A 19,530-nucleotide genomic window follows, 5' to 3' on the forward strand; every position below is an offset into this window, starting at 1 on the left:
TTGTGCCTTCTTGGTGCCCTTTTGAATCTGCAAGTGTCGCTCAACTGTCACAAACTTTGCTCTCTGCTTTAAACTATTTCGTTGTACGTCCCTGTGTTTTGTGAGAAACAGCATAGCAAGCACGGAGCAGCTGGCGTTGACACTGCATAAATGTACTCTGTATGTGATTTGTTTGCTTACTGCCGCAACTGCTGTACCACTCGCATGCATGGTATATGCAGGGCCTTTCATGATCTCCACATCAAACACTGATTTGGCGTATGGGGATGCCATGGTTGACTGCATTGTCCATTGGCGCTGAGCAATGCATTCAATAGTCCTTCATAACTATCCAACTATATCTGGGGAGTGGACGCATGGCAAAAGACTGATACAAGCATGCACCGGTCTCCCCGACAGCTGCTGAAATTTCCTTTCAGTTCAGTGTTGGTTAAAGGACTCACCGAGCCCGAAATGTAGTTGCATTACCTCTGGCTGGTTGGATTGATGCCATTAAGGTGATCCATTCCGCTGGACATGAGGACTTCTTTGGTCTTTTGCTAGCGCCAATAAAGAGGCCAGTAACAGTATCATTTGAGCTGGGGTCCTGCATGACAATCTGACCAGAAGGATACAGGATAACCCACAAGCACTGAGCTTTGGTGTTATTCCGGTTATCACCACGTTTTTCCGAAGCTCAAGGACGTAGTTACAGACCCTCGAGAACGTTTGAACCTCGGCGCCTCACCAACTTTTCAAAATGTCGGTTTTCAATTTACGCATGTTAAGCAAGAGACCTCGATGTACATGCAATATATGCAAGTTAAACAGGTGAAACTTTCTGCTTGCTGCTTTGTTCGTGTGGATGAATTCTTACAATGCCAACACTACACTTCAGGAATGGACTAGCAAAATCTCATCCAAACTAGCCATTGGGGTCTTACTTCAAAGCATCTGGATAATTTTGAATTTGGAATGCGGGATATCATGTCATCATTGGACTATGCAGCGGAAGCAAAAATTTCTTCATTGAAAATTCATATATCAGTAACGTTCACTATTCTTCTTTTCCAAAGAAGACTTATCGAGAATAAAGACAAACTTGAAGACAAATTTCAAGAAAAAGAAAAAGAACAAGACAAACAAAGAAACCTTTCACTGACTGCCTTTCTCTTAGGGCCCACTTATTCAGTCTACATCAGCATAGAGCCGCGGGGGAACTGGCGTGCAGCTCTGTGATCCGGAGCCATGGGCATGGCTTCCAAGTGAATCGGAAGCATATCCAAGGATGCCGTGCTAACATGTATATAAAAGCGGCCGAAGAAATTTGCTTTCGAAAAAGGAAATGTTATGCTTTTCATACTCGGATTAGGCGAATTAGCGAAGCGCTACAACGCGGTCATTCATTTGGGACTGGTGACCTTGGATATTCCCTTACTGGGTAAGAAGACTACGTAGGGCGATTGATTGCTACCATTATGGAAAAGAACTGCAGCTGATAAGTCCCACAGAGAGCGATCGGAACTATATACCTCGGACGGTTTGTTTCGATGCAACATTGACGGAGATATATGTACCATTATCTCCTATACCGGAGCACAAGCAGCTAAAGCGATACTCAGAGAAAATGTCCTTTGCAACGTCGACATGGGAAGGCATATGTGCCCGTTACCCCCCTGGATGGATCGAAGGAGTTGGGTCAGCGGCAGTCCAGTTCTTTGGCTTCATCTTGCCCGGCTTGGGATTCCTGGCGTTTGATATACTAAAGCCAGCTTCTTTTGCCAGTCGAAAGATTCAGCAACCATGCAAACAACCTTCCAAACAACAGATGCTCTCATGTCTAGGCCTCGTGTTTGGAAACCAGTTATTCCTGATCGCGTCTCATTTCTTCCTGCTGCGGATATCAAATTACGAACTCACACCCTTTCGGATGGATTCTCAACTTCCAAGCATCCTTGAAGTGGTGATCAACTGCGCCGTGGGTGCGATCCTGAGGGATGTGGTGTTTTATTATGTGCACCGTTTGATGCACACAAAGATATTGTATCGAAGGATACATCGAATCCACCACGAATTTCGAGCTCCGATTGCGCTAGCCGCCATATATTCCCATACAATAGACCATGTATTGGTGAATGCGATGCCAATATACATCTCAATGGCTGTTCAAAGGGTACATTTCCTGACTCTGATGCTGTTTGCGTCTGTAGCAGTGTTTGATGCTGCCGTGTCGCATAGCGGGTATTCCTTGTTCCGTCTGCCAAGCGTAGAAAACCACGATATTCATCATGAAAAAGGGAATATCAACTTTGGTATTTTGGGTGTGATGGACTGGCTTCATGGTACTCACGCGTAGGTAAGACCGCCCATGAAGTATTCACCCTAGTGACTTTATTTAGTGATTGCTAACGAACAGACTAGTATTCAGTACAACTTGCTGTGAAGTCCAACCCTTGATAGACTAGCAAGTTGGAACTTTTAAAAAAAGGGCAATGGATGGATGGTGATTCGCCCAACCTTTTCATTTATTTTTGGGAAACCTCCGTTCTTCTTCTCTCTCCCCCCCCCCCCCCCCCCCTCTTCTTTTTTTTTTTGTTGGTGGGGGGGGGGGGGAGAATCTGTAGAAATGGCAGTCATCAATTGTCAATAAGAGAGTCACACTCAATTGATATCGCCGCCGATCTACCACAAATATCAATAGTTACCCCCGTGTCAATTTGCGTTGAGATTGTTCCTCCCACCTTGGCGGCATTCTCCACCTTTATAATCTTCGAACATCCCCACTTCATTTGCCAGCATAAGGTTGGTGTTCAACAGTAATCTTGTACATCATTGTTCTAAATGCAAGTATGTCACTTTTTGCCGTACAGGCGCCACACAAAAATGAGGAAAAACATAATGTGGATTTGAGTCCATCACTTACTTATCTGTGTCATTAAGGAGTGGGAGGTTGTCTGAGAACCTGCATCCAGGCATACACTGAAACACCAGCCCACAGGGCACACAATGTCTGGTTTTCCAAGGCTGTGCTGGTGCTCCCATATTAGCCAAAATAAATGGTCTCTGGCCACTGCGGTTATAGTAGATCCTCTTTTTCACAGGTTGGAGGTCTTTCACATTGTGTCGGTCTGATTTCTCTTGAAGACGGGATCCGTGTTACCATCTCTGATGACTTAGGAAAAGCAACCAACACCTATTATCAACAAGTCGTTGTGAGACGCTTAATCTTGCTGCTTTCCAAAGAATCACCATTAAAGCTTGCAATAGCTGTTATAAAAATCGGATTTCAATATATCAATAGAGATTAGTCAGAGGAAATCTGCTCGGCTGAAATAATCAATGAACAAGAGTCACACACAAAAAGCAAAGACTCCATAATGCTAGTGAAACAATTTAACTCTAGTAACAAAAAAAAAAAAAGAAGAAGAAGAAGAAAAGAAAAATATGCAAACTACATCTGTGGCCTGTCCTCAATTTCCAAAACCTTTGCTTCGAGCTCAGAGGTGAGAAGAGTTTCAGGAGTTCCCATGATTGTTTGTCTTGTTTGCTTTTTTTACTAACTAACTTCACTAAAGTTCACGGCAAGCTTCTCCTGGCTCCCGCCTAACCGTTTCGGGACTACATAGCACAGAGTAGTGTTATCTAGCAACGTTCGGACTGTAACTTCTCTGCAGCGAGCTCCCCTGGCGCTCACCCACACAAGATCCGAAGAATCCTCAGGGGACGGAACAACCGAATCTTATGGAGAGCTCTTTAACATAGGCTGCTGCCATCCATTGAGCTGTATAAATAGTATTCCATATACCCATAACTAGCCATTTGTGTGGATTTGCTTAAAACTGTGTGCCAGGTTGAGATTTGAGCTAGCATTCTTTTCATGCTGACGAGGTCTGCGACATTCTGCGCTTAGAGCAACTCTCAAACGTGAAAGCACTTGTATTAGACATATTAAGAGGTCAAAATCTTCCAATTCCGACACTGATGACCGGATCCACTACAAAGGCGCCTTCAACTTGAGCAACCTTTCATCATCCCATATCAGCGAATACCAATTCCAGCCGTCGTAATCCCCCATACCTGGATGTCTGAACAATTCATCGAGATGGGTGCCGTCAACTGACCCGCCTCGGCCTCGATATCGGATATACTTGAGATTTGGTCGCTCGACATGAGGGAGCGAAGACACGGGAATTCCATACCCGCAGTGCTTAGTTGCAAGAGAACCAGGGCCCCAAGGCTCGATCATGAATATCATTAGTTCGAAGATCGACCATGCTGCGCTGTCGATATTCCTCTCAACCATATCCCTGCGCCTTTTATGTGGCTCATGGAGAACCCTATAAAGAAAATTGGGGCCCATATCAGCCATGTGTTCGAGATGCAGCTGACATTCATAAACTGTTCACAGATTAATTAGCCCAGGTTAGTTCGCGTGCAAGACCAAAGTTCCAGTTTGGTTTGCAAATATGCTCACCATGCGGGCCTGGGATGTGTCTTGATACATCATTTCCAATCTCTGCGAAAATCCCAGCATATTTTCTGCGCAGATACGCCCGAACACAGAATATCTCCTCAACTTCCCAAGGAGGCATCGTGCCAAAGAAAATATCCCACACTTCTGCCCAGTCATAAGTATGACCGATCCAACTTGCCTGCTGCTTCCCTTCTGGCTTAAGCTCCACCTCCCTGTCCATTACACCAAAAATATTACAAAAGGTTTCAAGGCGACAGAGAGCCCGAAGAATACGTGCCGCCTCAACATCGGACAAACGCACTGGTAACATTTCACTTCGCCATTTTACTGCATCCATCCATGGTGGACATGGTGCTGTCAAACAGAAGTCTTGTAAGAAGAAGACGAACTCCTCGTGAAGATCTAGTAACTTAACACATTCTTCAGCGGTTATTGAGACAGTAGCTCGGAGCGTTCTTGAGGAGCAGCCGCTTCGAAAATGGCGACAGCGGTTCAAGATAGTCGCAATTCCTGGTTTGTGTGACGCCTCTGAAGCGTGCATTCCCTTTGATTGCACCGCAGCAATTGCCTGTGCGAGCCCCATATGACCATACTGATGGTAAATTATATTTTCAAGGATAGCCTCGCGAGCGCTGTGAAAGGTTTCTTGGTATATCATAGAACCATGAATAAGGCTCCTCAGGGTACTCAAATCGGCGATGTTTCTCAGAATGACGATCCGCAACTCAGTCGGAAGTCCTTCCAGCGTTGGGATGGCCTAGAGTGTAATTAGCGATGTTGGTTAAGTGTCTTAGATAATGAACCACTTACCATCGTTCAAGGTAAAGAGCTAATTAGTGATAAACAATGTAATATGTGAATACCTCCATATGCCGGCCTTTGGCTGGTTGTGACAAGTCCGCGAAGCAGCGAGGCCCGTAGATATGATAACTAACTGTGCAATGGAAGTATGGCAGTTTCATCCCGTACTTAGGAGTAGGTCTTTACTGGGAGCGCAAGTTTACAGGCCATTCCAAGCCTGATTGACAAATAATCATGGCGGTTCAAGGCCTCAGAATGGCAGAGGAAGAGAGAAACTTGGTGGATACTAAGACCTGCTCGGGTCCAAGATCTTTGTATCATCGGGGCCTAGCTCAGCCCCAGCTGGATTTCGGGTCTTTTGATCGGACTATCCCCAAGCTGCGAGATAAACGATAAACCCCGGGCCGTTATTAAGATGCGAGGCGGCTTTTACACTGGTCAGCCACAGTTACGCCCTAGTCTCTTGCTCAGTACTTCCTTCTCAAGTTAGATATGTTTTGTCTCACTTTAGTGAGGCTTAATACTACTGTATTTGCAACTATCAAGTATGATGACGAAGAATCACGACTTGTAATCTCACGGAACCGTGGCCTCTAAGAAACGTGAATAAATAATCCGCCGAGCGAAACCCCCTTGAATCTTCTTCATTTGGCTCTGACATATAGGGCTAAAGTGAATCCGCTATTTTGGAAGGGGTGGGTAGCCTCTCTTAATACAGGATAAGTTACCCCATGATGAACGAATTCGAATATTTTGCCTTATTAGGGCTCTGCGGGTTATATGAATGTGGTAGGCTATGGGAGATTCTGGAACTGAGAAATATTTTTGTTATTCTGTGATATGGTTTACATAGCGATAGGGGTAGCCTTGTACCGGCCATTTGGACCCGTGCTCAGCCAATATTGGGGTTATCGGGATTTCGCTTGGTAGAATTGCGACTCTTAATTCTGACGCGGAATCCCGATGGCATCGTAAACCATTTTGTCTCTAATGACCACTCTCTTTGAGGGTCAACAAGTTCCAACTAGGGCCACATATCAGCTCAACGCATTCATCAAGGGTGGCCGCAGCGGCTTTTCTCTTGAAACTTGCGGAATAAATTCATCAGCGTAGGGGAAGTATCCATACCTGGTACTTTTGTAGTAATGACGGAACAAGCTTGTACACCTCAAAGTAAGAGAGGTTCTTCCCGAGGCATACACGGTGGCCCGCACCAAACTGTGAAATGGAATGAGAAAGTTAGGTAAATGCCTTCCACCAAGTAATTCCAAGGAACGCTCACGGTTAGAAGTGAATGATACATAGCTTTCTTTTCCATCTCGCTACACATCCAGCGTTCCGGTTTCCAAATTTCTGCGCCATCCCCATAGAGCGAGATTTCTCGATGCACAGCCCATGGATTCATGGAAACCCGAGTGCCGGGGGGAATATGGTACCCGTCTACCTGGAGCCCAGACTCAGGTACAATACGTTCCAAAGGGAAGCCAATCGGGGGATGCAATCTCGAGGCTTCCTTGACGCATGCATCTAGGTATGGTAGGGTCTGTGATTCCTTCCACGTCACAAACTCTGATATGCGACCTTCATGGGCGGCCTTATCGATCTCTCTCTGGAGAACATCCAGTGTGGATGGGTTCTTGAGCAAATAATACAAGATAACACTGGCCATAATGGCTGTCGTGTCACCCCCAGCCTGAATATTGGAATTGGTCCACGTTGGGAGGGCCCTGAAGCATCGATTTCATGATTAACCACAAATCTTGCTCCGAGTTAATGCAACCATGGAGGAACGCACAATTTTGGAAGACCAGGATTTTTATGGGCCTCTTCGATAAAACAAGATAGGAAATCTCTCTGGTTGATGGAGGAACGCTCCTTTTCTGTCATATCCAAGCGCTCTTTGATTCTAGCGGCACCAAAGTCAGCGAGTGGGTTCCGTTTGGAGACAGTTGGTAGCAAAGGATTGTCTTTCCAGAAATAATCCAGCCAAGGCATCTGCGTGTTCTGTTGTTCTGGATATTAGCAAATCACAAGCATCCACAGGGAGTATCCTATCCGAGAGTCACGGGGCACACTTACAGGTGCCGCCGCCTGAAAATACTGCCAATTGTTTTCCATAACATTTTCTATATCACCACCTTTCTCGAGAAACCCGAGCCGTCGCGAAAATGTTACCTCACCCATGACGTCAAAGGTGAAGAGTTGCAGCCACTGGCCAAGGTCGAAATCCTTGTTTTTATCAGTGAAGAGCTCGTCGAGGCGAGAAAAGAAGCAGCGCATTGTCGAGAAGACCAGCGGCTCAAAGCTGATCAAGTTTGCAATCGAATATAAATTGGCGATTGGTTTGCGCATCTGTCGATGGAGATCCTCATCACGAGTTGCGAAAACATCCGGAATCTTCCCCCCTTTGATGCGGGGGATGATGGAATCATAGAATTCAGACTATACATGGTGGATATGTAATTAGGCAGAAGGCAGACTTTTTCGAGGAGGATATACATACCTTGAGGAACTTGGCTTTGAATCCATAGATCTTTTCGATAGCTTTTGGCTGTGAAATCAAGACGGCTCTCGGGCCAACACGAACAACTGTCCCATACTTGCGATGCAGACGGGTGTGTTTCTCGTGTAGGTCGCCGCGCCCTACCCATGCACGACGGACGACATTGGTAAAAGCAGCAATGGGGGGCCCTGGAATGTGTCGCAGTTTAAAATACGACACCATGGAATGGAAAACGATAAATATCACGGCAGCGATAGCGAAACTCCCACTCCATTTTGCTGCTCGGCCAGCAAACTCGCTGAAGAGGGAATGATCCATATGAGATAACGATATGTGGAGGAAAAAAGCTGATTGTGTTGCAGAGTGGTTTAGCAGCGCCCACAGTACTGTTGAAATTTACGCAAGGGAGATATCTCCAGCTCTCGGACTCCTCACATTGATCTGAGTGCTGTGTACATTGACGCTCGGGTCCGACAGCCTGCCTACCTAGCGAACTCGGGTCCGCACGTATAGGCTCCCACAATCCGTCTTAGTAGAGTATTAGCATTTCCATGCAATGTATGAAGAAGAGGCAAAGCCATCCTTTTTTGTTCTCCTTGAGAGCACACTCTTTCTATGTCATCATCTCCAAAATGGTTGTATTCAACATGTCATACACGGCGCCCATCAACCAAAAGGGCCGCCGATCACTGACAGCCTCCCAGATCTGGGAATGCATCGAACGCAAGGTGCGAAACGCTGAAGAGTTTGTCTCTGCCATCATTAATACCGAGATTCTATCTGAGTCCGCCACGGAGGTGACCAGGAGAGTGACGTTTGCACCACATGGTCATCCGGCTGGTGCAGCAGAGGCAGTGGAAACGTGCCGCATGTACAAGCCTTGCCGCGTGGATTTCGTCGCCGCGGATGGAAGTACCATCACCAATGCTGTTAGTGTTGGACCGGGCGGTGATGAAGAATTTTACTACACGTATATCTTCGAGTGGCACCACCCGGAGATTGCCGAAGGTACGCCCGAGGCTTCTGCGCAAAGGATAGCGGATTGGAAGGTATGCAGCCGTCGCTTGACAGAGCATTTTGCGTCGAGTCACCCCAAACTAATTTCGCATGTCTATGGGTCTTCTCAGACGACCAAGCTCGCAGTCGAGGCGACCATTGACACCATGCACCGCTTGGTCGCAGAAGGGGAAGTTGCTTGAGCAGGTGAATGTGTTGCAACACAAAGTCGCAAATTCAAACAAGGGCAGGTGTATTGTTTAGAGAGCCACCATCAGGCATCGTGAGGAGATACTCTATCCAGAATAGTTAAAGCTGGCTAAAGCGAATGGTGTGATGGCAGTGTTGATTAGGTCAAGAGGGTGGGATAACCAACATAGTTAGTGTGGGCCATGATGATGTTAGGCTTGACGGAAACAAACCGCCTGCGACACTGTGAGATCCTGCCCACATGTCAAACTGACGAGGCAAAAGAATGTAAATGTTAGAGAACACACTCTCTCTTAGAGGAATTGGATGATGAACACAAACATCGCTGACTCCATATACACTAATCTCAAAAATAGCGACTCCATCAACTAAATAACTAGTTGGTTACTGAGTTAAGTCAGTCTTCTTGTTCTATTTTAAGTAACTTCGTACGGAGTACTCCGTACAGAGTACAGAGTAGCTAAACCGCTAACCAGAGGCTGTAAGTAGTTGTTTTATCCAGTTATCTCACTAGGAGCTGTTTAAACTCGTCAACTAGTTAACTAGCGCTGAGCAAATCGAGCAAATAATCCTGAATTTAACCATGCTCTCCGACTCAAGCTCATTGGGCAAAATATCAACTAGTTAATCACATCTTTTTTCAAAGACAAACCTCGGTGATACCCACCATGCTTCTGACTGGCCAGAATTTCGTCAGCCTGAGACCTGCCTTGTCAACCAGATCTTTGAACTGAGTGGGAGTACGTTCGATGCCATTGATAGTGGACATCAGGCCCAAGTCCCTGTTATGGCAGTACCGGACGTGGTACCCGTAGTTGGCGAGGAGAGGATACGGTGCAGGCGGGATCTCAGTGCAACCAAACGTCGTGTTCATGACCGGATCGCAGATGAGTATCTTGGATTTAGGGCCCATCGATGCCTTGAGGCCCTTCAGAATACGGATACAATACTCGTCTGACCAATCGTGCCTGGGACAGTGTCAGAGAGCTGGCTAAACAATCAGATGGGCCGGGGAAAGCTGTGCTCCTCACAAGATGCCGCGCAGCCAGTACACATCAGCGTTCTTGACCGGGTTCTCTTGAAAGAAGTCGTGGGCCATGAACTTGACCCTTCCATTGCGGATTGCGTCTGGGGCCTCGCGAGGAAAGATCTCCGTCTCTCCCTGTTCGACATTCTCCAAGCGGTCTTGAACCACAAATCTGAGCTTCGGGTACACAGGCAAAAGTTGAAGAACGAAACCACCTGATTCAATTAGAAATAACCATGTTATAACATCAGCTGTCATGGACGGTATACGCACCAACGCCTCCTCCGACATCGACCACGAGACCATCGCCTAGGTCTCCCCAAGGGAAATCTATACAAAACTTGATTAGTCGAGGGCACTATTATGTGAAATCGAGGTAAGTCCTCCTCACCGAAAGCATGAGCGGCACCTGAGGCATTCCCACCGCCAGCCATAGCCAAGGCAAAATTACTCAGTTCGGGGCGGTAAACCAGCCCCTGATCGTCTGGAGTGATACCACAGTTTGAAATGTCAGGGACACTGGGGTATCCCGGCCCGTCACACTGAACTTGATGTATCGGCACCTTTTTTGCCATCCACTCCCACAGGGGGACCTCGATACCGAGTGCATCCTGGAGTGCTGTCTCGCACACGTCATATGAAGCGCCCTTACCCCCAAGGAGGTACTTCGGCAAATACTCAGAGGCACGGAAAACATGTAAGTTGCTTGAAATCAAAGCTTGTCAGCATCAATCTGGCATCTCCCTCACCAATTCAGCGGGATATGACCTACAATAACTGCACGTAAGCGCGAAGCCCATCATTCTGAACTAGAGCTTCCGAGATGCGGTTGTTGGCAAATTGATTCTCGCCAACTTCTTTGAAAATATGGGTTGCGCATAGAGTTCGCATAATACGAGCTGCATTCGATTCGTCAGCAAAAAAGCAGCTTATCATACTCGCCGTTTATATCTTCTTACAAAGTTTCCTGTTCTCGATACCAGTTATCACAGCCAGACGATCGATTCCCATTCCTTGATCCCCCACATCCGCCAGCAGGTCAGGAATTCGTCGCTCAGCCGCGATAAACAATGCCCGGCTTTCGAAAAACAAGCTCAGCACCTGTTGGATGCGTTGGCTGGGGTCGCACACAAGTTCGACCACGCTCCCCGAAATTGCCTCGATGGTCCTTTGAGCCTCCCATAATCGGGCACTTGGTAGGAGCCGCGCCGTATCCCCGCCGGCTGCCCTCGAGAAATCTTCTTTGGCCCATTCCTCCTTAATCGTCAACGCCGTGCTACGAAGGAGATCTGATAAGGCAAGGAGTTTATCCGCTTCACTGGAGGTACGAGGGCGGCGCTCCATGTTGCTTTGTCGACTGCTTATTATCAAAAACCAAGACACTTGCTAATGAGAGCAACTTTCAGCGTTTTCGGTTATAGGGCGGGAGATGAATGAATAAAGTCTCAGATCTTCAAAGAGCGTAAATCCCGTGTCCCAACAAAGGGATGAAATGTACTGTTCTCACTGGTAGGACCCGAGTTACCTGAATCTACCCCGACCATCAAGCAGCCTGAGTGCATATGGGTAGTCTGAACTCAGACTAACTTACACCGGCCAAAGTCGTTCCGGCTTGGGAAACTTCAAACATTTGCGAGTGGTGCAGCATTGTCAATTTCTGGGTCTATCTGGGCTAGAAAGCAGCTAATATTTGCGAGGCTAAGCGGTTGTTGGTCCAGTCGGCAAGCCTTCATATAGGGCATGGCTATGTGGTGAGGGGTGCTCGCACTATTTTACAGGCAGCAAGATTGATTTAATTCAGAATATTCGCAAAATATCCTAAGCGTCTCTGCATTACTGACTAGTCTAGGCCTATTTTCACTTCCCCTTTCGTTCACTCAGTTGAAATGGGACAGGCCAATAATCCAAAAGGAAGAGAAGCAGCATATGAAGAAACATGTTTTCAACGTAGCCGGGCTGATTTACCCCCAAAGCTGAGACTCCAACCCAGCAATCTGTCTTCCTCCAGATACTGGGATTGACTCGAGTATATTATCAAGCCTTGCCTTTTCCTCTGCAGACAATTCTATCACTTTGCAGTTCTCGTCAACCCGCTTGGCCTCTGTTGCCCCGGGAATTGGGATGATTGTACCACATTTTTCCGTGTTTGAGTGAGCGCGAATCCAAGCAAGAGCAACCTGCGCCGGCGTGATGCTTTTCTGCTTGGCAAATTCATTGACCTTGTCGACTAATTCGAGATTCTTGGGGAAATGCTACGTAGCCAGAAGGTTACTATTATCTATTCTTGGGAGCTGGAAGTTCATAATACTTACTTCTGGTTGAAAGCGGCCAAACATATGACGGATGTCACCTTTTGGGATATCTTCTAGCTTTCTGACCTGTCCTGTCAAGAATCCATAGCCGAGAGGCGCATAGGTTAAAATGGGGACACCCAGTTCCTTGCAAGCGGAGGCAACTCCATTAGTGAGGATGTCAGTACTCCACAGGGAGAATTCCACCTCAACAACACTCAGTGGGCAGATAGCATGAGCTTTTCTAATCGTCTGCGCACCCACTTCAGACAAACCCACAGCACCAACTTGACCCTCTTCCACAAGTTCTTTGAGAGCACTGATAGTTTCCTCCACAGGGACGTTTGGGTCCATTCGAGCGGGTCCAAAAATATCAATCTTTTTAGCACCACCCAGCATACGATTGCATTCCTCAGCACTAGCACGTACACCATCCCGGGTGCAAGCCTGGGTCAAAGTCTTGCCATCCATACACGCCCGAATGAAAAGGGTGACCTTTTCCGCGTCCTCGGGATATTTCGTGAAGTACCGGCGCAATAAGGATAGACCAGCTGTTGGCTCCTCTGGAGCCATACCGTAGATTGACGATGAGGACCAGATTGTAGCTCCATTTGCGATGGCAGCCTTCATTGCAGGAAAGGCACGTTCATCAGGAGTGACTTTTGGGCGCCAGGTCATTCCGAGCAGGCCGAAGCCGGTGACAGGTAGGGATTTGCGTGTTGCCATATTGAGAGATATTTTTAGTGTGCAAGAGAAAATTAACGTATTTGGCTCGGGATTTGGGGGAGTTTTGTCCAACCTTGCATTACCTTCGAGATTCATCGATATCAATATACCCTTTTTATGCCCTGAAATGTGCTGCAATGTTTCGGAGTTAGGGCCGGACATTGCAGTTAAGACGGCGTTAGCTCGACTCTGCATTACATGGTTTTGTGTAAAGGACCCGAGTTCTTAGAGCTGAACACCGCAGGCCAAGGATGGTCTTGGGTAGGAGTTAATCCATGACCGGCATGCATCTAGAGCCGAGTAACCAGTACAAGGGGATGGGATGCAAGAGTTAGATCCTTGGAGCACCTCCCACCTGACTTAGCACATCCCAGCCCCAGACCCGGGCGCTTGAGCATCTGTATGTATGTATGTTTGATGTAACAAGTAGTTACTACTCATAAAAGGGCGGCTGCACTGAGTGCCGCGCCCGGAACGGATAGGGGGACGTACGTAGTGGAATAGAGAGATGTGTAACTCGGTAACTAAGATTGTCGCCAGAAATATATTGTCTTAGCACGTCCTCTACTTTGTAGTTCACGAAACTATTTACATAGGCATTGAACCAGATACCGTCAAGATGGCTGCAAAACTGGATGACGTGGTTGCTCTCTCAGAGCGGATCGAAACCGTCCTTAGCAACCCACAGGCGGTCACTGACCTTCAGGATGACGGTCTCCGACGCAGATTGCGCGATGCGGGGCGGAAACTTAGCCTTGCCATGGAGGCACCTGGAGACACCATCCACAGGATAGCTTACGCAGTAAGATTGACCATTCTATCGTATCCTCGCCTTTGGACCCTCAAATAATGTTGCGCTTTAGCCAATGCAGCTTGCGCTTGCTCGTGTCGGGATTGATATTCGACTTTTCGATATCCTGTCGGAGGGCAATGGCTCTAGCTTCACCCATGAGGAGCTTGCAAAAAAAACAAAAGTCGATATAGTTCTGATGAGTAAGTGGTAAGATCATCTTACGGGTTCAAGAAGACGGCTCACGATAAATAGAGCGATTGTTAAGATATTATCAGTCGGTTGGAATGGTTTTGCAACTCGACGAAGATACGTATACCGCCACCAATGTCACTGAGGCTTTAGCATCTGATGGCGGGCGTTACGGTGTTTACATACAGTAAGCTCCGACAGGGTCACCTTTGAAAATGCCACCCTGACATGGCTTCGTAAGGTTTGACCTGCTGTCTCCAGCCATCATGGCATTCCCCAAATTCCTGCAGCAAAACGGCTACTGCAACCCGATCGACCCGAGCAAAACTGCGTTCCATCTGGGTATGCATACCAGCCAAACGTTCTTCCAGTGGCTCCAAAGTCATCCGCAAGACTCGGAAAATTTCGGTATATGGATGTCTGCTCAGCGTGAAAGTCGTCCCATCTTCCTTGACGTGATGGACTTTGAACGGGAGCTAGGCCAAGGAACGAACAGTTCAACGGTTTTATTTGTGGATATTGGAGGCTCTAAGGGCCATCAAAGCATCGCACTGCGACAGCGATACCCAGACCTTCCCGGCCGCATCATCGTGCAAGACCTTGAGCACGTTCTTGCAGAAGCCAGACAGAATCCACTTCGAGGATTTGAGAGTATCGAAGCGGAAGTTTACGATATGTTCTTACCGCAAACGATTAAAGGTATTGTTGTCCAACCTGTCTAGACAATGGGACAACGTCTGATTTGTGGGGTTAGGGGCTCGCGCATACTATCTCCGCCAGGTTCTGCATGACTGGCCGAATGACAAGTGCAAAGTCATTCTAGAGAATATCAAAGCTGGTATGTCTCAGGACTCGACTCTTCTCATCGACGAAATGGTCATTTCCGAGCGTAATGCGCCGTGGCGGGCGACTCAGGCGGATTTCACTATGGCAGTGGCTCTATCATCAATGCAGCGTACGGAAACTGAATGGCGAGCGCTTTTGGAAGCAGCGGGATTCAGGATCCGGAAAATCTTGAAATACAGAGAAGAACTCGAAGACTGTGTGATTGTCGCCGCCCCAAATTGAGCAGTGGTTCGCGAGGGCTTCGAGGGTTAAATTCCGATGCAGTAGTTGAATTTACCGAGCTGACAGAATATGAATAGATCAGAGCTTCCTATTTAATCTTGTGGCATCACTTACAACACTGTTGTCATAGATACCTTCTCTGAGATAAAAAAGATGATTGATTCTTCCCAAATAGTGACGTAGGTGACAGTGTGAACTATTAACTCACTAACTAGTTGAGTACTCCGTGCGCGGAGTGCGTGTTCGTTAACTACTTGACCGAGCTCGATACCAGCGGACCCCAGGGGACGATCATGTGATGCTGTAACGACCTACTTACAGCAACCGCCTACGGAGTACAGCCTCCCGCTAACTAACGAATATTCAACCTCATGAGAAGTGAAACATCTGTGGCTATCATCCTTTCTTCAAAATCAGATCAGATCCCTGGGCTCCAACAACAACTTGGAACTGAACCACATTATTCTATCTCAAATCTGACTAATGTACACACAAAAGAGAGAACCCACTCAGATACCCATCAGCAATCCATACAGTCCATATGAAGCAATCATTTCAACCTCAAAACATGATGAGAGGGGTTGGAAGTCTACTGTCACAAAGAACGGTTCTGACAATGGAACTTTCAGCTCCAGCCCGCAAGGTCTGCAGGGACAGCGTGATACCCATTGAAGAACCCATGTGGATCATACCTCCTCTTCAGCCCAGTGAGAAGTGCATGACGCCACTTTGCATATCCGTACAGGGCTGATAAAGGTTCATCACCATGTGCATAGTTTTGATACTGAACCATTTGCTCGTACCCAGACACATCAGGGGAAGATATTGTATCGCGCCATCCGCGAGCCCAGTCGTCAGCAGCGTCAGCTATCGTGTTGTCGGTGTAAGCCATTTCAATTTCCACCAGGTTGTTGAATGTTTCACGGTGCGGAAACGCGGAGAAACTAGCAGGACGGCGTTCGATTCCGTCCAGGCCAAAAGCTTCCAATAGGATCGTACTGTTGACGAGAGCTCTGTTTGTGTCTACAAATGAGCTAAACGAATCGAAAAAGCGGCGGAAAGTGGGCGCATCCAGTGTTTTAACGACAGAGCCATACATGCTGTGGCTCTGGCCCGTCTCACACTTGATCGCGACGGCGCCGCCAGCGGCGGCGTAGCCCAATTGTGCCCACGGAATGACCGTCTCATTACGGGAAATACTGAATGGCGCGAACATTCTCGTGTATTTTTCTCCGTCTTCTTTGGCGCCAGCGTATACTAAATTCATCGCCACCAAAGGCTTCAAATGACGAGGAAGGGTGTCAGTGGTGCGTCTCGTGGTCAAAGGGTGAACTAACTTACCTTGAATGATTCAGGATCGACTGCGATAATGATTACCAAAGACAAAGCAGGGTCAACCGGGAACAAGCCGTTGATAATGTCAATGATAGACTCCAGAGACTCGCCATCGAACTGCATGTCTGCCATGTAGTGGAGACCGCCGTTCGATTGGGGAAATGTCTCTAAAGTCGTCTCGATCACTATACCGAAGTTCTGACCGCCACCGCGTACACCCCAAAAGAGGCCCTGGTGAGAATTCTCAGAAGCTTCTACGACAGTGCCGTCCCACAGCACCATGCGAACTTTACGAACTGCATCACTCGTCAGACCATGCTTGCCTTGAAGCCGTCCAATACCGCCACCGAGCATGGCGCCGGTAGCCCCTACGCAGGGACATGATCCGATGGCTAGATGAAGGGTCAGTTCTTAACAACTTTCATTTGTTGGTAGTTGACCGAAACTTACTGAGTTCTCTACCGGCAGCTCCAACGGCGTCTGCTACATCCTGGAAGGTTGCTCCACTCCCCACAGTTACCGTGTTGTCGGGATTCATTTTGGCGTACTTGAAACCTTTCATGTTTATCATGATCGTGTCTTTGACACTAGCAAGAGTTGCAGAGTATCCATGGCCCCCCGATTTGGCGAGCCATGTCATATTTTTCCTTGAGAAAAAATTAAGCTGTCGCCGATACTGTCAGCCCACCTGTTTATCTAAATTGGCTTACCTGGACTCAACTTACACCAACAGACAATTCTTTCTCGGACTTGGGAACAAAGGCCCAATCGAAAGTGGGGGCATGGTAGTTAGACCACCGTGTGGTTGTGCTGATAAACTCCGGCCATGAAGGGCTATGAATGGATTCAACAATTTCTGGAGGCCATCGTTTTTCGAGGGGTGCAACAGCACCGGAAACTATTAAAGGGGCTGACGAAAACGCCAAAATATATTGCACAAATTTGAGGGCAACCATGATTTCGGGAACGAACGGTGTTTGGTGTGAAAGAATGATTGATTGAATATGCTGAACATTCCTCTAGAGTCATGGGGACCAGCGTCAACTTATTTATGGTCAATAGAGACAGTGTTTTCAGCGCTGTCATGGTGATCACCAGCAGGTCCATTACCCCTATTCTCTAACCCAATCTCCAACTGTTTAACGATGAACTCGAGAGTGTTAAGTGTTAGATGGCTGCCTTCAATACATCAAATCATCCATCTCGCGGATTACTGCGTGTCCATTCAACTAACAAGTGCAAGGGTCTTTCGCAGCCACACAGGACCTGAGTGGCGGCGAAAGACCCCGAGTATTTTCCGAGAATAGCAATACTTCTAATTTATTAAGATGGATAACAAAACTCTCATAGCCCTAGAGCGTTGGGAGCCTTGCTTACATTGTGGCTGTTCCTTAGGACTTTCAAAGCCTCGTGGATGACGTGCAAATGGCTATCACAGCGTAAGTTAGCTGTTCAAATCTGATATGGCTTATTTGATACCCTGATCCTGAGCCAAACTATCTTTGAACAGACGGACGGTTCGGCTGGGGTAGAATTCGGCAGATGACACAATTTAGGGGAGATATTATGACAAATTATTCTCAAATATGCTATCGTTTGAAGGAAAAATCATCAGTCACTAACAACTGACTCGCTAATGATGGTATTATTAATAAAATGCCAGGGGATGCAACTCAAGTACCCACGGACTAGGGACCATGTATGATAATTCCTAAGTTTGTCCTCAAGCTGAGCACCCACGTACTCGGTATGGCTGTTATAAATACATTTAAACGTGTCATAGAGCTAGCTTCAACTTCAGAAGGTCTTTCTCCACGATCTCATCTCGCCGACAGATGAATTCAGACATGTCCCAGTTGCAGCTGATGTACCTACCAGCTAGCCACTCTCTCCTCTCACTGGTCAGCCATGTGATAGTGTCCGCGGCTAGCTCTGGCTTGTCAATGCAGACAGCTAGATGCACATGAACCATTAGAGGGGTTACTAATATACTTTTGACGTCCGAAGACTTACCTTTGACGATTGAGCTCGGCATCCGGATAGCTAAATTTGTGGGAACGGAGCCTGGGTGAACACAGTAGCTAAGCAGGCCCTGATATGGGACAGTAACGGTCAGTATGCCCCGTTAAATTTTGACCATGGAGATCTTACCTGGTCCTCGTAGTCAACCATCAGGTATTCAGTAAGCCTCATCACCGCCAACTTAGAGGGTTGATACGCGCTGGCTCCAGGGGAAAGAGCCAATGCGCCAACAGATGCCACGTTGACGATGGTTTTATCGCCACCCTGAAGCATGAGTGGCAGAATGGCCTTGATAACCCAATATACGCCTCGAACATTGACCTCCCATGTCCGCCACCATTCCGTTTCATCCCCGGCTCCCATTGGTACAAAAGGTGCAAGGAAGCCTGCGTTGTTTATTAGCACATCAAGCCGCCCCCATGAGTTCCTGATGGCTGTCACTGCGGCATCGATACTGCCACGTTCGCAAACATCTATCCGAAGAGGGAGCATGTCGGGCGGTTCCGAGACGCCCGCACTTTTTGCCTCTTCACTAACCATCGCACACACAGCAGACGCATCGGCGATGTTCCGCGCACCAATTGCAATACATGAGGCGCCAGCTTTACCATAGGCGATTGCTATTGCTTGACCGATCCCTTTGGTGGCACCAGTGATGAGCACAGCCTTACCGCGGCATCCCGGTTTGTTCGCTACCGGATCTATCGCAGAATAGGTGTCACGTCGTATTGTCGGCGTGAAATTCAGTCCAAGGTTGGGAGTTGGGGTAGAGGATGACATAGTAGCGTTGAGTGATAAGGTTCGATCAACTTTGATTCCCGCGCGGTGTGGTGTCGGCAATTCGGCACGCCAATAGTTGTCCCTGCGCTACAGGTAAATAACAGGAGGGCATAGGTTATATTTAACAATCCGTAGTGTTCGCGTATGCTACATGCAACGCAAAAAGCCGCGAAAATTATCAAGCTTGTTGCTCCGCATAGAGACAACACCCTCCAAGGCCTTAATAACTCGTCTCTGGCCCCAGGGGTTGTGACTATGAAATCGAGGGCGACGCCGCCGCCGCGGAGGTAGGCCTTTACGGACATAATAAAAAGCAATATGGAATGTCCGACTAGT

The 19,530-nt window shown here is 47.6% G+C and overlaps 9 protein-coding genes across 9 annotated transcripts; 3 read left to right on the top strand and 6 right to left on the bottom strand.

The window, feature by feature from the left end:
* Positions 1 to 1,434: 1,434 nt before the first annotated feature.
* Positions 1,435 to 2,335, top strand: CIMG_04678 (methylsterol monooxygenase; the record flags this gene model as incomplete). Its single annotated transcript, XM_001245236.2, has 1 exon — positions 1,435 to 2,335. The coding sequence occupies exon 1, from the start codon at positions 1,607 to 1,609 to the stop codon at positions 2,333 to 2,335; it is 729 nt and encodes a 242-aa protein (XP_001245237.2). The 5' UTR covers positions 1,435 to 1,606.
* A 1,199-nt stretch (positions 2,336 to 3,534) lies between these two features.
* CIMG_04680 (uncharacterized protein) lies at positions 3,535 to 5,618 on the bottom strand. The gene is made up of 3 exons (XM_001245238.2): positions 5,264 to 5,618; positions 4,454 to 5,210; positions 3,535 to 4,377 (listed from the first exon to the last, which is right to left on the bottom strand). Exons 1-3 carry the CDS (start codon positions 5,264 to 5,266, stop codon positions 3,974 to 3,976), a joined length of 1,164 nt encoding a protein of 387 aa, XP_001245239.1. The 5' UTR covers positions 5,267 to 5,618; the 3' UTR covers positions 3,535 to 3,973.
* A 446-nt stretch (positions 5,619 to 6,064) lies between these two features.
* CIMG_04681 (cytochrome P450 oxidoreductase) lies at positions 6,065 to 8,225 on the bottom strand. The gene is made up of 6 exons (XM_001245239.2): positions 7,758 to 8,225; positions 7,334 to 7,696; positions 7,050 to 7,249; positions 6,537 to 6,981; positions 6,383 to 6,472; positions 6,065 to 6,278 (listed from the first exon to the last, which is right to left on the bottom strand). The coding sequence occupies exons 1-6, from the start codon at positions 8,073 to 8,075 to the stop codon at positions 6,147 to 6,149; spliced, it is 1,548 nt and encodes a 515-aa protein (XP_001245240.2). The 5' UTR covers positions 8,076 to 8,225; the 3' UTR covers positions 6,065 to 6,146.
* Positions 8,226 to 8,389: 164 nt separating this feature from the next.
* Positions 8,390 to 8,956, top strand: CIMG_04682 (uncharacterized protein; the record flags this gene model as incomplete). Its single annotated transcript, XM_001245240.1, has 2 exons — positions 8,390 to 8,806; positions 8,885 to 8,956. 2 exons carry the CDS (start codon positions 8,390 to 8,392, stop codon positions 8,954 to 8,956), a joined length of 489 nt encoding a protein of 162 aa, XP_001245241.1.
* Positions 8,957 to 9,603: 647 nt separating this feature from the next.
* Positions 9,604 to 11,334, bottom strand: CIMG_04683 (O-methyltransferase; the record flags this gene model as incomplete). The annotated part of the gene is made up of 6 exons (XM_001245241.2): positions 9,604 to 9,931; positions 9,995 to 10,205; positions 10,264 to 10,320; positions 10,382 to 10,695; positions 10,763 to 10,889; positions 10,950 to 11,334. 6 exons carry the CDS (start codon positions 11,332 to 11,334, stop codon positions 9,604 to 9,606), a joined length of 1,422 nt encoding a protein of 473 aa, XP_001245242.2.
* A 577-nt stretch (positions 11,335 to 11,911) lies between these two features.
* CIMG_04684 (pyridoxal reductase) lies at positions 11,912 to 13,007 on the bottom strand (the record flags this gene model as incomplete). The annotated part of the gene is made up of 2 exons (XM_001245242.2): positions 11,912 to 12,242; positions 12,303 to 13,007. 2 exons carry the CDS (start codon positions 13,005 to 13,007, stop codon positions 11,952 to 11,954), a joined length of 996 nt encoding a protein of 331 aa, XP_001245243.2. The 3' UTR covers positions 11,912 to 11,951.
* A 606-nt stretch (positions 13,008 to 13,613) lies between these two features.
* CIMG_04685 (uncharacterized protein) lies at positions 13,614 to 15,057 on the top strand (the record flags this gene model as incomplete). Its single annotated transcript, XM_001245243.2, has 5 exons — positions 13,614 to 13,809; positions 13,871 to 14,000; positions 14,053 to 14,176; positions 14,231 to 14,688; positions 14,744 to 15,057. The coding sequence occupies exons 1-5, from the start codon at positions 13,627 to 13,629 to the stop codon at positions 15,055 to 15,057; spliced, it is 1,209 nt and encodes a 402-aa protein (XP_001245244.2). The 5' UTR covers positions 13,614 to 13,626.
* Positions 15,058 to 15,481: 424 nt separating this feature from the next.
* On the bottom strand, positions 15,482 to 17,496 carry CIMG_11374 (uncharacterized protein). The gene is made up of 4 exons (XM_012358429.1): positions 17,118 to 17,496; positions 16,843 to 17,056; positions 16,399 to 16,784; positions 15,482 to 16,336 (listed from the first exon to the last, which is right to left on the bottom strand). The coding sequence occupies exons 1-4, from the start codon at positions 17,346 to 17,348 to the stop codon at positions 15,683 to 15,685; spliced, it is 1,485 nt and encodes a 494-aa protein (XP_012213852.1). The 5' UTR covers positions 17,349 to 17,496; the 3' UTR covers positions 15,482 to 15,682.
* A 673-nt stretch (positions 17,497 to 18,169) lies between these two features.
* On the bottom strand, positions 18,170 to 19,194 carry CIMG_11375 (uncharacterized protein; the record flags this gene model as incomplete). Its single annotated transcript, XM_012358430.1, has 2 exons — positions 18,170 to 18,484; positions 18,544 to 19,194. The coding sequence occupies 2 exons, from the start codon at positions 19,192 to 19,194 to the stop codon at positions 18,170 to 18,172; spliced, it is 966 nt and encodes a 321-aa protein (XP_012213853.1).
* Between the last annotated feature and the right edge of the window lie 336 nt (positions 19,195 to 19,530).

This window comes from Coccidioides immitis (assembly GCF_000149335.2).
Source record: "Coccidioides immitis RS genomic scaffold supercont3.4, whole genome shotgun sequence".
In the NCBI taxonomy this organism is placed as follows: Eukaryota; Fungi; Ascomycota; class Eurotiomycetes; order Onygenales; family Onygenaceae; genus Coccidioides; species Coccidioides immitis.

What these genes read in the sequence shown, in the direction of transcription:
- CIMG_04681 (XM_001245239.2), bottom strand. Translation starts at nt 8,075, where the DNA reads ATGGATCATTCCCTCTTCAGCGAGTTTGCTGGCCGAGCAGCAAAATGG. An exon ending in ATTTTCAGGCGGCGGCACCT is followed by an intron (nt 7,250 to 7,333) that starts GTAAGTGTGCCC and finishes CAGAACACGCAG; the next exon opens with ATGCCTTGGCTGGATTATTT. An exon ending in CATTACTACAAAAGTACCAG is followed by an intron (nt 6,279 to 6,382) that starts GTATGGATACTT and finishes ATGTGGCCCTAG; the next exon opens with TTGGAACTTGTTGACCCTCA.
- CIMG_11374 (XM_012358429.1), bottom strand. Translation starts at nt 17,348, where the DNA reads ATGGTTGCCCTCAAATTTGTGCAATATATTTTGGCGTTTTCGTCAGCC. An exon ending in AGCTGCCGGTAGAGAACTCA is followed by an intron (nt 16,785 to 16,842) that starts GTAAGTTTCGGT and finishes CCCTTCATCTAG; the next exon opens with CCATCGGATCATGTCCCTGC. An exon ending in TCGATCCTGAATCATTCAAG is followed by an intron (nt 16,337 to 16,398) that starts GTAAGTTAGTTC and finishes CGTCATTTGAAG; the next exon opens with CCTTTGGTGGCGATGAATTT.
- CIMG_04680 (XM_001245238.2), bottom strand. An exon ending in ACACATCCCAGGCCCGCATG is followed by an intron (nt 4,378 to 4,453) that starts GTGAGCATATTT and finishes ATCTGTGAACAG; the next exon opens with TTTATGAATGTCAGCTGCAT.